At 46.8% G+C, this 14,528-nt stretch overlaps 1 protein-coding gene across 2 annotated transcripts in view; it reads right to left on the bottom strand.

The window, feature by feature from the left end:
- Positions 1 to 11,696, bottom strand: part of IPO9 (importin 9) — a gene marked incomplete at its 5' end in the record, with an annotated part of 46,579 nt that extends 34,883 nt beyond the window's left edge. The window contains 2 exons of one of the 2 annotated variants that reach the window (XM_079697022.1): positions 7,752 to 7,860; positions 11,553 to 11,696. In XM_079697022.1, the coding sequence (XP_079553148.1) occupies positions 7,752 to 7,860; positions 11,553 to 11,696 (253 nt within the window). Of the gene's footprint in view, positions 1 to 7,751; positions 7,861 to 11,533 lie in introns of both variants that reach the window. The other variant, XM_079697023.1, reaches the window with a different exon arrangement.
- Positions 11,697 to 14,528: the final 2,832 nt, after the last annotated feature.

Genomic DNA, 14,528 nt, shown 5'->3' with positions numbered 1-14,528 from the left:
TCACTGATTGATTTTAGCATCCATCTGTGGATCCTGCCTGCAACAATTATTACTGTGTTGTTTGTCCTGTGGTGCTTTTGTATTTCTTATTCTCTTTACACTTACTAATTACTTCCAATTCTTTTGTAAGGAAGCACTGTCCTGTCTCCTTCATTTATTTCGACCCATGTGGACCCATGCTTGTTCATTTCACTCCATGAGTTTTTTTTTTTTTTTTGGCAGTACGTGGGCCTCTCACCGTTGTGGCCTCTCCCGTTGCGGAGCACAGGCTCCAGACGCGCAGGTTCAGCGGCCATAGCTCACGGGCCCAGCCGCTCCGCGGCATGCGGGATCCTCCCGGACCGGGGCACGAACCTGTGTCCCCTGCATCGGCAGGCGGACTCCCAACTGCTGCGCCACCAGGGAAGCCCCACTCCATGAGTGTTAACCCAACACTCTCGTTATTTGTTCTGCTGCTCAGCTGTTCCACTGTGGCCACCAGCACACCTTCTTGCAGGCCTTTCCACATGATCCCATCGTTTTTCAAGCCCTTCCTTACATTCTGTTATCACAGGATATTCTAGGCTCACCCTGTATTTTCTCTGCCTAAACCCTGGAATCAACTATTCCTCCAAGGAGCCCTGGTGCTTTTTAGTGGAGAATGCTATTTAGAGATCAAGATCTGGGCGCTACGTGTGCTCACTGCTTCTAGGCCCTCTCAGAGAACAGCACTACGACATATATGTATGCATACTAACCTACACTTACACATACATCTGTCCGTCCATCCGCCTGCCAATCCATCCGTCTATCTACTGATAACGCAAATGCCGATCCAATATCTCAAGGTTCACCCTGCTTGTCCTCCTTATTTGTAATGCTTTCTCTGATAGTGATAAATGTGGCTCTCATTATCTACAGTAAAATTACTTATTTGTTCAATCTTAGTATACACAGAAACTAATTACAGAACTATTAACGCTCCTGTGAAAAACAGATATATTAACTGGAGTACAATTTTTGTGTACAGTCCTTTTTGACTTGAGTCTTACAATATGCAGTCAAAATACTATTTTCCAGGGACTTCCCTGGTGGTGCAGTGGTTAAGAATCCACCTGCCAATGCAGGGTACACGGGTTCGAGCCCTGGTCCAGGAAGATCCCACATGCCGCGGAGCAGCTAAGCCCGTGCATCATAACTACTGAGCCTGTGCGTTGCAACTCCTGAAGCCCGCGCACCTAGAGCCCGTGCTCTGCAACAAGAGGAGCCACCGCAATGAGAAGCCCAGACGCTGCAATGAAGAATAGCCCCTGTTCACAACTAGAGAAAACCCGTGAGCAGTAACGAAGACCCAATGCAGCCAAAGATAAAGAAAATTTAAAAAACCAAAAACCAAAATACTGTTTTCCACAGTTACTTAGGTTAGTTCTTTCCTCCCACAACGCCTAGTAGTAGTTACACTGTTCATCTGTAATACAGTTAGGTTCATTTGTTACTAATTGCACCCTTCCATTGTTTGGTTTTAATTATTTACTTATTTTGGGGGGTATGTAAAACTTTACTATGATTCCAGAGTTAAAGCTACACAAAAAGGCATATGCTCCCTCCTCATCCCTACTAACTTCCTTCCATCCTTTCCCCAGCAGCTCCACGTAGGTGACCAATCAGTTTCTGGTTTATCTTTTCTGTATTTCTTTTGCATAAACAAGCAGATACATGTGTATTTTCTTGTATCCTCTTGTTTACATGAAAAGTAGTATATTACACTCTTTTGCACTTTGCTTATTTTCAGTTAACATTATAATCTGGGGGCTTCCGCTGTGGCGCAGTGGTTGACAGTCCGCCTGTCGATGCAGGGGACACGGGTTCGTGCCCTGGTCTGGGAAGATCCCACGTGCCGCGGAGCGGCTGGGCCTGTGAGTCACGGCCGCTGAGCCTGCGCGTCCGGAGTCTGTGCTCCGCAACGGGAGAGGCCACAACAGTGAGAGGCCCGTGTACCGCAAAAAAAAAACAAAACAAAAAACAAAAAACAAAAAAACATTATAATCTGGAAACCATTCCAAAACAGTTCCTCAAGATTCCTTATTCTTTTTTACGGCTGCATAATATACCACTGTATGGATACACATACTTTTTTCAGCCATCTTCCTATATATGGGCAACTAGATTGCTTCCAATTATTTTGCTTTTATAAACAATGTTGCAGTAAATAATAGTGTTCAGTATGTATTTTTATATTGTTAAATGTGTATCTTCAGGGTATTTTCCCAGAAGTGGGACTGCTGGCTCAAAAGTAAGTGCATTTGTAGTGTTGTCAGGTGTGGCCAAATTTCCCTCCAGAAGGACTGCACCAACGTGCATTCCCACTAGCACTGTTAAAGAGTGTTTCTCCAGGACTTCCCTGGTGGCGCAGTGGTTAAGAATCTGCCTGCCAATGCAGGGGACACAGGTTCGAGCCCTGGTCCGGGAAGATCCCACATGCCGTGGAGCAACTAAGCCTGTGTGCCACAACTACTGAGCCTGAACTCCAGAGCCTGCAAGCCACAGCTACTGAAGCCTGCACGCCTAGAGCCCATACTCTGCAACAAAGAGAAGCCACCGCGATGAGAAGCCCACGCACTGCAATGAAGAGTAGCCCCGGCTTGCCGCAACTAGAGAAAGCCCGCACACAGCAACGAAGACCCAACGCAGCCAAAAATAAATAAATAAATAAGTTTAAAAAAGAAAAAAAAGTGTTTCTCCACCACCTCACCAACAGAACATGCTTTAAAAACTTTGCCAGTCTGATGGAGGAGAAATGATATCTTGATGTTGTTTAATTTGTATTTCTCTAAATCCTGAGGGACTTTACACTATTTGTGTGTGTTTGATGCCTTCTTAATGACACTTAGGAGGAGGGGTGAGTTCTCTGTCCATGCCCCACCCCCTCATTGTTCTACTGAGGTTTTGGTCCTTTGTTTCTCAATTTTTAAGAGTTCTTTATATATTAAGGATATTATCCTTTTGTCTGTGGTATATGCTGTGAAAATCTCTCACTTTGTCAGCTGTCTTCTGACTGAAAAAAATTTCATCTCTATTTCTTCTGAGCTTGTTTTGAGATCCAAGTTTCTAATGTATAATTTCCCTTCTCTCTCAGGAACTCCTGTTCACATCTCTTGCAGGGCAGGTCTGCTAGTAATGAAGTCCCTCAATTTTTGTCTGTCTGAGAAAGTCTTCAGTTTTGAAGGCTGATTTCAGAGGATACAGAATTCTAGGTGGTAATATTTTTCTATCATCACTTGAGATATCTCACTCTACTCTTCTCTCGCTTATATGGCTTCTGAAGAGCGGTCCAATGTAATTGTTAATTCTTGTTCCTCTATGGGTAAGGTACTATTTTCCTCTGACTCCTTTCAAGATACTCTCTTTGTCTTTGGTCTTCCGCAGTTTGAATATGATAGGCCTAGGTATAATTTTCTTTGTTGGTACTGACTTTTTTTTTTTTTTTTTTTTTTTTTTTTTTTTTTTTTTTTTGTGGTACGCGGGCCTCTCACTGTTGTGGCCTCTCCCGTTGCGGAGCACAGGCTCCGGATGCACAGGCTCAGCAGCCATGGCTCACGGGCCCAGCCGCTCCGCGGTATATGGGATCCTCCCAGACCGGGGCACGAACCCGTATCCCCTGCATCGGCAGGTGGACTCTCAACCACTGCGCCACCAGGGAGGCCCGGTACTGACTTTTTATATGGTGTTTTTTGTCATGAAAATTAAAATTCTAATGTAGTCAAATTTATCAATCTTTTACTGCCTCCGGATTTTGAGTCATAGTTAGAGAGCATTTCTTTATGCCAAGGATAAAGAAAAATTCACCCATACTTTCTTCTAAAACTTTTATGGTTTCATGTTTTAAATATTTAGATTCCTAATCATTTGAAGCTAATTTTTTTTTTTTTTTTTTTGCGGTACGCGGGCCTCTCACTGTTGTGGCCTTTCCTGTTGCGGAGCACAAGCTCCAGACGCGCAGGCTCAGCAGCCATGGCTCACGGGCCCAGCCGCTCCGCGGCATGTGGGATCTTCCCGGACCGGGGCACAAACCCGTGTCCCCTGCACCAGCAGGCGGACTCTCAACCACTGCGCCACCAGGGAAGCCCTGAAGCTAATTTTTTTGTATGGTGTGAGATACTGATCTAATTCAAAACGGCTACCCAATTGTCCCAGCACCTTTATTAAAAGGTCCATCTTTACCCCAATGATTTGAGATGCCACCTTTATCAATACTGCATTTCCATAGTTACTCGTGTCTACTTCTGGACTTTCTATTTTATTCCACAGTTCTATCTGCCTATTTGTGTGCCAGTGCCGCACTGCTTATTTTAATTATAGAGGCTTTACATAACGGTTTAATGTCTGGTAGAACTAGTCCCTCCTCACAGTTTTCCTTTTTTGGTGTTTTTGGAGCTATTTCTTCCAAGCTTATTTCTCTATGAACTTCAGAATCAACCTTTCTCACTCATCTAGAAGGCTGAGTTGTCCTATCCAAGGACAGCGCACACCTTTCCATTTCATGTCTGCTTTTAAGGCTTTCAGGAATGTTTAAAAAGATTCCCCTAATAGGTTTTTGCACGTTTCCTGTTTATTTTGTTCCTAAGTATTTAATCTTTTTGTTGCTATTGTAAACGGTTTTTAAAAAACCACCATTATATTCTCTAACCTTTCACTGTTTGTGTATATGAAGGCTATTGTCTTTTATATTTTAATTTTTTGTATTTTTAATTTATGCTACCTTACTGAATTCTTAAGATTCTTAACTCTTTCTTATTACACCCTTATTTTAAGCTTCAGTTACTGATACAACCTTACGGCACCTATCATGTCACTCAGGAAAGGAGAATTTTCGCAAGACCACCGAAAAAGCCGCCACATTCTTTCTAAAGCATTTATTAAGTGATTAAATCACAAGCAAACACTTCACACCTGCAGAATTATCTCTAAAGATACTGAAATCCATTCTAATTCTTAGGGCTAATCTGGCTACTTCAGCCTCTGGTAAGTCTAAAAAACCCATTTTTAACAGAATAAACAGTAGGTGCCTACAACCCAAAGATATGGGAATCAACTTTCCAAATGGACTAAAACACAGATGAGTCAGACGTAATTTAGGAAGACCTCTTGGGTACCAACCAATGTTCAAGTTTAATGGAAAAAACCACTCTAAGATGCATGTGTGGGGTTTTCCCTGGCGGTCCAGTGGTTAAGACTCCGAGTTTCCACTGCAGGGGGCATGGGTTTCATCCCTGGTCAGGGAACTAAGATCCCAGCATGTCGTGGCCAAAAAAAAAAAAAAAAAAACCAAAAAAACAGAGAGAGAGAAAGAGCACTTGTAATGCTCTGTAACTTCCTTTGACTTCAGATACTTGATGTGACAATGGATGCTAACTTTATGGCCCTAAGTCTGCTAAGAATGTCACTGTCTACCCAGCCTCAGCTCCCTGGGTACTGTCAACCAATTCTGGTGAGCCTATATGAGGTCCTTCAGAATGACTATAAACACATTCACAAATTACCTAGGCCACGCAGTGTTTTCTTTTACAGCACTGTTTCAATAATTTTTGCATGGAGCACTCTGATATGCATTTTTAATGTTCCTGCCAAGAGTACAATTTCTGGATCATCACTACAGGGACAAAGTAATGAGATCAAGATAAACAAAATCTTTAATCATAAGGTGCGAAAAAGATACTGAGGTATAAAATAGGACTTTTTTGAGGAGGGTTTGAAACATGAGTGGAAACTATAAAGCTTAAACCAATCTGAATAATTTCCTCCCAATAAGCACAGATGCTGCTGTCGGGTCCGCGCCGAGGCTCACAGAAGGGAGAAGGAAGCAGGCCTTCTCCATCAGTCCACACTCCCACCGACCAGAAGAGTCATTACAGCAGGAAGACCGGGCAAACTCTACACAGGGGTCCTTTCTCATCAACCTGAGAACTTCAAGTTCACTCTTTTTAAAGAAAAGCTTAGTGTGAATACGTGTTTTCCATCTGAGCGCCAGGAGGTAGTCGTGCTCTGGTGAGGATCTCACAATAATTGGGAGCTCTTCATTCTATAACATAATGTTTAAATTCCTCTTGTCAGGAACCTATCAGAGATCACACCCCAATTTCCACCAATCACCGTGCTTCACACATCACTGAGACTGTAAAAGATGGTGAGAGGGAGAGATCATCAGAAGATTAAGATCCATGTGGGAGCCCAGAAACCTAAGTCAGCCAGGGGATTCATACCCACAACAAGCATTAAAGAATGGATTTTCTCTGAAAGTTTATTTCCTCCACGTAGGAAACTAGAAGCTCGAAAGTTGGAAAAACATGATTCTCTGTTCAAAAGCTTTAATGGGAAAGAAAACCTTCAAAGAGTATCATCTAAAGACAAATTTTTAAAACAGAATGGATAAACAGAATAGATTTTCTTCCCTACAGGCTCCCGGAGTTTCAAAAACAGTGACATGATCAACTCTGGGTTGGAAACCCCCCAAATTCAAAGACAAAGAGCTCATGTGCATTAGGTTATAGAGAGATATGAGGGAAAATATCAATTATTATTTTATTTAACCTAATTTAGTCTGTCTAGACCATATACCCATTAGAAATACAGGATATCAGTCGCCATAAAAGAGTTTCATATCATAAAATTTAATTTTATTTTTAGTTAGTTTAATTTTAATTTACTTAAAAGCTATATGAAGCATCACTGACAAGACGTGACAGTGGTGGTGTGCGGGTGATGAACTCTGTGCTCTATAAAACTCATAGGATGAAAAGCCAGAAAAAACCCTCAAGTTCTCTGACTTACTTTAACTCTGATCAACACCACTGCCTTATGCACTGATGACTTCTGTGAAGTAGGAAAAATCCTATATACAGATATTCACTTAACAGAGATCATACAATATTTTTTGATGAAGTATAACTAAGTATATCCATAAAGAAAAAAGTACTTATATTTTAGTGTGTGTTGGGGGATTTCCAATTTTTCTGAAATTAACAATTTCTTTAGAAAGCATTAGAAAGAACAGCTGAATAACTTACTTTGGGATGATTAAGGGAGGGAAAATACAAGAGACATAGACAGACAGAGCTGTTTTATTCTGTCTTGCTTGAAAAGGACCAATTCCAGATTAAACTAAGATTCAATCTATGACGTTAGGCCAAAGGGGGACATTCTCAAGTGGGCTGTATGAAGTTAGCTTTCTAAAGCCATTTTCGTTAAGAAATTTAATTTCTCTAGTTCCCTTTCCCAAGGTGAATAAAGACAGACCTGTTCGATTTGTACCCTGTACCCTGGGTTTGTACCTTGACTCTTAAGTGGTTCTGGATTAACCTTTAATCCAACCCAAAATGGTAGCCTCTGACTTCCTAAGGAATCTTTTGCCTGTCTCCTTAATCATTCTCTGGCCTTTTAGTCTCTGCCGCCTCTCTGGTTTTCCTCGCTCCTCTTTCTCTCATTTCACCCCACTTGGCAAAAACACGATCCTTCTATAACTTGGCTGGGAAGGGAAGATCCAAAGGAGAGCATGGAGGAGAAAGGATAAGCTGAGAAATACATGCTCCCGGTCTTAAGGGTCGACTGGAGACATGAGGCTTGGACAGTCAGGAAGGCTCCTACTAGGAAGAATTGGGGACAGGGACTGGCTGGGAAGGAGGGAGTTCTGAGGAGAGCTCTGGAGAAGTCCCCCTTTCTCACAGGGTTTTTCACAAAACCACAGCTGAAAGGAAAAAGAAAACTGCACCACTGGCCTTTTTCCGAGCGTGGCCGCCTTCCGCTCGGCTCAGTGCCCGCCACACGCCCAGGAGTGCGTCTGGATCCTGGAGGGCTCCCTTCGCAGGTGACAGTGCTTACGCTACACTGGAAGAGAGCCAGAAAAGCGCCCATGAGAACCAGAAAGCAAACTTCCACCAGCAGGATCATCTCTCTAGGCACCTAAGATGGGGAATCAACACAGATATCTAGGCAGCGTCGGATGTCAGGAAAAGCGAGGGAGAGATAATCCCCCCTCCCCAGCTCAATATAATGGTGGTGGGAGGAAAGAAAAAATGTATCTTCTGTGACATATCTGCTGGGAGCAAGACAGAAAAGACTAAGTCAAGGCCAAATGTCTTCACTTCTAACACACAAAAGAAATAACTAAAAGAAGAAAATGACCTAGGGTCTAAATCTAGTCATATAAGAAAGTCTCTGCTGCACTGGCTGGCCTGGAGAATTAAAGCTTCAGAACGAAAGCAACACATCCCACCACTCCGGTGATGCTGCTCTCAGAGGACAGTAAACAGAAAAGAAAAAAAAAAGGAAATAACTTCATTCTAAGATATAAAAAAGTCAAGCATAAATACTCCAAAAAAAAAGAGCTGACATTGTCAAAAATCATGATCTTGTAATAAGTCACCAAAAAAGAGCTCATAAAGCTGAGTAGAGGACATTAGACTTTGACGTAAGAGACCTTCGGCAGTTCACAAACTATCCTCTTTAATTACCATGTTTATAAGATGCTTGATATGATCCCACCTACTAAATAGAATGGAATTAGAAGAATGCTCTAACAGATCAAAAAGACTAATTCTTACTTTACTGAGGTAGAACTAAACTCCTACAAACCCTGTTGATAAAACTCAAAATCTCAGTCTTCCTAAGGAAACAAAAGGGTACCAATTATCTGTTGGAAAACTGTATAGCAGAGGAACCTCCAACTTTCAAGTAATAAGTTTCTCAGTTCAGGATGTGAGTGCTGTCTGAAGAGGGTGGCTAGTGGCACCATCTCCTCTGCCACTTAGCCCTGTGAAACAGGCTTTCACTAGTCAGAAAGGTTTGCTGGGTTTCCCTCAGATTCCACGTGACTAGGGAAAACAGCAAGCACAGGGACTTAAGAACACCATCCCAGGACACCAGGCTGGTGGGCATAGCCTATCTTCATCCTTTCAGAATTAGCCCACTATACGAGTCAGATGGATCTCTGACATACACACCGTTTCTTGGCTTAAGAGGACAGGTTCCCATTCTGGAAAACATGGTAACTGACAATGGGCAAGTTATTTCCCGGAAAATACCAGCTGGCAGACTGAATGACCTGGATGTACTTTGGGCTCCAGCACCTCAGTTTTCTAAGATAACTGCTTCTTAAAATCTCTTCTACTCCAGAATCTGGTCAGAGCACGGCAACCTCTCTTATCTGTCCACTTAACAGAGAGTTGACAGCCGACCTGTGTCTTTCCCCCCAAATTAAATTAGAAATTGTTCCCTTTGTCAAAGGGAATAGACGGGTTAATCTGAAGGATCGGCTGGGACCAGTCTCCCATGCGAGGCAGTAATACGGCTCATAAAGACAGTGTGGTTATTTGAGGAGACAGAGGGACTAGAAACAACCAGATCTGGTTGTCATCCAATCTTGGGCCTCTCGGAACCAAAAAAGGATGGAAAGAACACACATAATAACAGACACCAACTCCCAGATTCCCCATCAACTCCAAGTTTTAAGGAAGTGTGTTTCCTAGGACCAGAAAGCAAGGTTTCTTCTACTAGGATAAAACGAAAACATGAAGCAACTCCAAAGGAGTGGAAAAGATTCATTCACTCGCAAGAACGGCTGCTCGCCTAGGCCTGCAGGGTGTTCTAACAGTGGGAGCAATGCCCTGCGTGCTTCCTCAGGCCAGACTGCTGGCGAAAGCCGGGCTGGGAAGGCACGTGCTCTGCTTTCATTAAAGGAAAAGAGACGGGCCGCGCAAAGGAAACGTGTGACATTCAGACTGAAGAGAAGACAGGAGGTACTCTGGACCCCATGGCAAAAAACAACTTGTGAAAGGCCACAAGAAGAGGAAAGGAGAGAAGCAAGGTACTGTATCTGAGGAACGGATCACCATCCGCCACCTCAAAAAGAGGTTACTGAAAGGGGTGGATTTCTACAGTTTTTCAATAAACAAAAGAAATTAGACTATTTAAAAACACAAACAACCCCCAAAGGGTCCAAAGTACCACATTCAACTCCACAGACTTGATTCAGCCCTGCACATCACATCCCAAACCTGTGAGTCACATGCCTTCCTACTGGGTCACCAACAGCAGGCTGCTGTGTCAAAGCCTCTCCACGGCTCACAGCACACTGGTAGCAGGTTCCCGGTAAGTTATGGGGTGTGTGTGGGGGGTGTGTGTGTCTGTGTGTGAGAGGGAGAGAGAGAATCTATTCCCATCAGTGGCCTAGATCAAATGCAAAATTCTGCACTTCTGTTTAATTTCTTATTTTGAGACCCAAAAAGATGAAGGAGGAGAGTAGAACTTCAAGAAGATCTCAAGAAGATGATAACTGACTTTGCCTAGATGAGACCATGGTGTTGGCTAGCGTCAAAGGGGTCAGAGCCCAATCGGAGCTGCTGCTGGACAGTTCAAACACGAGCGAAGGTTCACCTTTTGTAGGAAAGCACCAGACCTACGCCTGGGGCACCGGGAACCCTGGGTGTCACTCAGGGAAGGTACCGGACCTTCAACTTTATTCTAGTAGCAACTTGAATGTGATGAGGTGCCTTTGCTCTGTCACCCTTTCTCCTTCACACCCAAGGGAGGCACAGACGGTAGCGTGAATAAAGGAATTTCACCTAGTAGGCTGTAATAACTCCTACAGGTCAATCTGTGCACAGCTCCTCTTATAGGATCTGACATTTCACAAGACAATGACAATTACAACTGGGCCTTCAAAATGGTCCTTAACCTGCTAGATCCCAAATCTCAACGTATTTCCAATAGAGATAATTTAGTTCTTCAAGAACTCTCTCATGCTGCGGGAGAATATAAAATTAAATTTAAGTGAGCTTTGTCTTAAGTTCTTTTCAATAAAAACCCTCAGTCCACAGGCGGGCCAACTCCTACGGACACTCTGAGAGGTGGTGGGACCGTCCTGCTGAGCTGGAGGAGTCCGCAGGTTTGGAGTTCTGCCAGCGAAGCCCCGACAGGCCAGACGTATTCCTGACATAAACCCCGAGCGGATTTCCCTCCTCCTGTTTCAGGATCTAATGCTCTTCGGAGCGTGGCTGCCCCGGGCCTGGAGAAAGGCCCGCTCGGCAGCAACTGAAGGACAACCTCAAGCCAAAGGCTTGTTTTCTCCTCCATCACTTTCAAGCTTCCAATAGGAGGAGGGGGACAAAGACACAAAGACAAAGGACGATCGGCTCCTCCGAACAGTGCCGGCCGCTCCGAAAACCGGCGGGGACGCGGCGGGGAGGGGAGGCGGCCGCACAGGCGTGATTGATTCCCGGGGAAACGTGCGGAGGCCCCGCCAGGCCCCCAGCTGACAGCCTCGCCCAGGACCGCCGTCCGGCGGAGAACGCGCCCCCGCCCCCGCCCCCCCCCCCACTCCGGCCTCGGGCCCCGGCCCGGCGCCCCCGGCGCCCCCGGCCCCGCGCTCCGCCCGGCCGGGCCCCAGCGGCCCCAGGCCTCCCCGGCCCCCGACCTCCCCGTGTCCAGCCTCCAGCCGAAGCGCGGCCAGTGGTCAGCGCGGCCCAGACCCGCCGCCCTCGCGACGGCCCGCCTCACTCACCCTCCGTCACCTCCAGCACCTTAATCTGCTCCTCGGCGGCCGCCCGCACCTCCTGCACCGGGGACAGGATCCCGGTGAGCGTGTCCACCAATGCCTCCTTCAGCCCCTGGGCCACCGGCCCCGGCAGCCCGGAGGCCGCACCAGCTGCCGCCGCCGCCGCCATCTTGCTCCGCGCCGCGCGCCAGCCCCGCGGCCCAACCCGCCGCCGCCGGACGGCTCCTGCGCGCGGCCAATCCGCGAGGCTGTGCCGGCGCACTGGCCGGGCAAGCGCGCGAGGGCGGGGCCGCGGCCCGAGCCTCCGGAGACAGCGCCACCTGCCGCGGGGACGAGAACTGCACCGTCTCCGCAGGAACCTGGCCGGGGGACCAGGAGGTGGGGTTTCTCCTGCGGCTTAACGGCGGCTGGGCAGCCTTGCCGGGAGCGCAGCTCGTAACCTGTGACTCCACATGCACGGGTCCTTCACGCGTAAGGTACCAAGTCAGGAGAGGGTGGGGTGGGGATGGGTGGACGAGGCTTTAAGGAGAGGGTCGGAATTAGCTCCTCTTTCAAACCAACCGCTTTTGCCCCGAAACAAGTGAGAGTCTTCATCTCTTAGCCTCAGGAATCCAAAGGTCGGGGGAAGGAATCTGCGTGGACTGGGCAGTGGGGAGTCCATTGGTTTTTCAGGTGGATGAACCCAACCTCAAGGTTGGACCGTGGCTGGCCAGGAGAGAGCAGCGTGGGAAAGGGAATTCCGTCCAGAGCAAGTGCTTACAAGTCCTATTGAGAATAAGTCCTACTAGCTGAGAAAGTATAAAGTTTTTTTTCCAGGGAAATTATGGCTGGACCTTACAGGGTGGAGGGATAAGTAGTTAATATGGCCATCCTGGGCTGCTCGGGGACATGGCTCAAGGTGCAGAGACACTCCTAAAGCCTGGAGCAAGCGGAGAGGATTGTTGAGAGGGGTTAGCAGTGCAGGGCAGGGCCAAGCACGTGGCGGCACAGGGATGGGGCTGTCGTTGGAGTGCCAGGGTCAGAGCAAATGGGAACAGGCATTTCTTAGTAAGCTGTTCAGGTTAAGTGCCTTGAAAACGTTTCTAGGAACCATAACTCCTTCCCGAGTGGCAAAGGAAACCAGTTAGCAATTCCTAGCCCAGTTCTAAGACTTCAGAGGCTAAGCTGGCCACAGGAATTAAGTCACCTCGCCTGAGTATTCTTGCGAAAGAATGATTCCTCGATTATTTATTTTGAGGAGAGCTCTAAACCCACTTGCCACCTCTTACTAGAGGGCAGAGGTGGCTTGTGTCACCACAATTTCGTAGGGGAAAGATGCCCTTTTGGACGCCACAGTTCCACAGTAGGGCAGAGTAGGACTTCCTATTTTCCTTCTTTCAGTGGCCAGGAGAAGCAGAACTCTATCAGAACAGCTTCTTTTCTCAGAGGCTTAGTCACTTTTACCCCAAGAAGAAAACTTAGGCAAGTCCAGAGGGTGGTATGTTTTCAAACATCGAGGCAGTGGATGGAGGATTCAAAGAGCCCCGAGGTCTGGGCAGGACGTTTCGAGTTCTGGTGAAGGAGGCTGCGTCCAGTCTGCAAGCAGGACCTCACCCCACCCTCAACCAAAGGGGCCGAGAGGGTCCTACTTAGGACTGAGGATCAGATATCCAGGCAGGTGGCTCTTACCTCTGGGTTCGGCAAATGACCTTCCCGATCAAGGCACGGGCCAGAAGATAAATGGAAACAGAAACCAGACAGAGGGAGCTGGAGAGAGCTATAGGACAACACAGAAGATAGCTTTATTGAAATGCAAATGGCATCAAACAGGTGACTGTTGGTGGGAGGAGACATGCCTGATGGACAGAGGGCCCAGGTGAGGGGCCTCCGGCAGTGATGGAGGAAGGCCTCTTCTGCGGCCCCCGGCATGGATTTAACTTTCAACCACTTTGTTCTTTAAGGTTAATCACCGAGGGCACGGCCCAGCTCTCTTTATGATTGTTACCGCAACTATGTACAACGGCTCACTTTCTCTACATCAGATATAAAGGGGGGGTAGGTTGAAAGAGGGAGGGCCAGTGATAAAAACCATAAACACACAGACACACATATCCAGGTTTGGGGGTTTGTGCACAATAAATTTAAAAAAAAAAAAGGGTTGCAAAGATTCCTGCCCACCTTCCACCTGAGGATCGCCATGCGTTTGAGAAACAAGATTCCATCACACAAACAGCGCTGCCTAAAACAGGACGGGTGCGTTAGGGACAAGGAAAGGAACCCAGCAGGGGCTGGAATTCATTTGAGAAAAAGATTGTTCTGTTAAAAAGAAAAACACCAAAAACCAAAAAACAGCAAGTGGGAGGCCCTCGCACAGCAGTGGCCCAGAGACGGGCTGGGATGGGACTGGGATGGGAACCCCTGCCTTCCCATCCACATCTTCTGTCTGGAGACACAAGCCATGGCGTGGATGCGGGGAGACCCCACAGGAGCTGGACGAAGGGCCCGGGGTGACTTTAGTGCAGCGCTTCACTAGCCTTCTCATCCTCCTCCAGCTGCTTGGTCCCCGAGCCCAGGAGGCCCAATGCCAGATGGTTCTTCGTCTTCCACCCACAAGTGCTCTCATGAGGAAAACGGACAAACTTGAAACAAAACCAGTTGTACGCACCTCATCTCCCACACGGGCCCACCAGCGGGGGTCTGTGAGTTTGGAAAGATATGAAGCTCCTTTCAGATTAAAAAAAAATTCTTTTTATTCTATCGCCATGAGTAGTTGTGTGTCCCGGTGCCGGGAAAGGATGGACGACCCCGACGACTTGGTGCTTCACTGCCTCAACCTTTCTCCTGCGGACTGAGCAGGGCCGGGGTGTGTGTGTGTGTCGGGGGCAGGAGGTTCTGGCAGGTTCTCAGACCTGGCAGTGCCCTTTAGAACTGGGGCAAGGGCGAGGGATGCTGCTAAGAGAACAAGTTTTCATGGAAATGCAAGTCACATTTTTAAACCGTTCTCATCCTATCATATCACCAG

The sequence above is a fragment of the Hyperoodon ampullatus genome, assembly GCF_949752795.1.
Source record: "Hyperoodon ampullatus genome assembly, chromosome: 2".
In the NCBI taxonomy this organism is placed as follows: domain Eukaryota; kingdom Metazoa; phylum Chordata; class Mammalia; order Artiodactyla; family Ziphiidae; genus Hyperoodon; species Hyperoodon ampullatus.
This window is presented reverse-complemented; position numbering and strand designations above follow the sequence as displayed.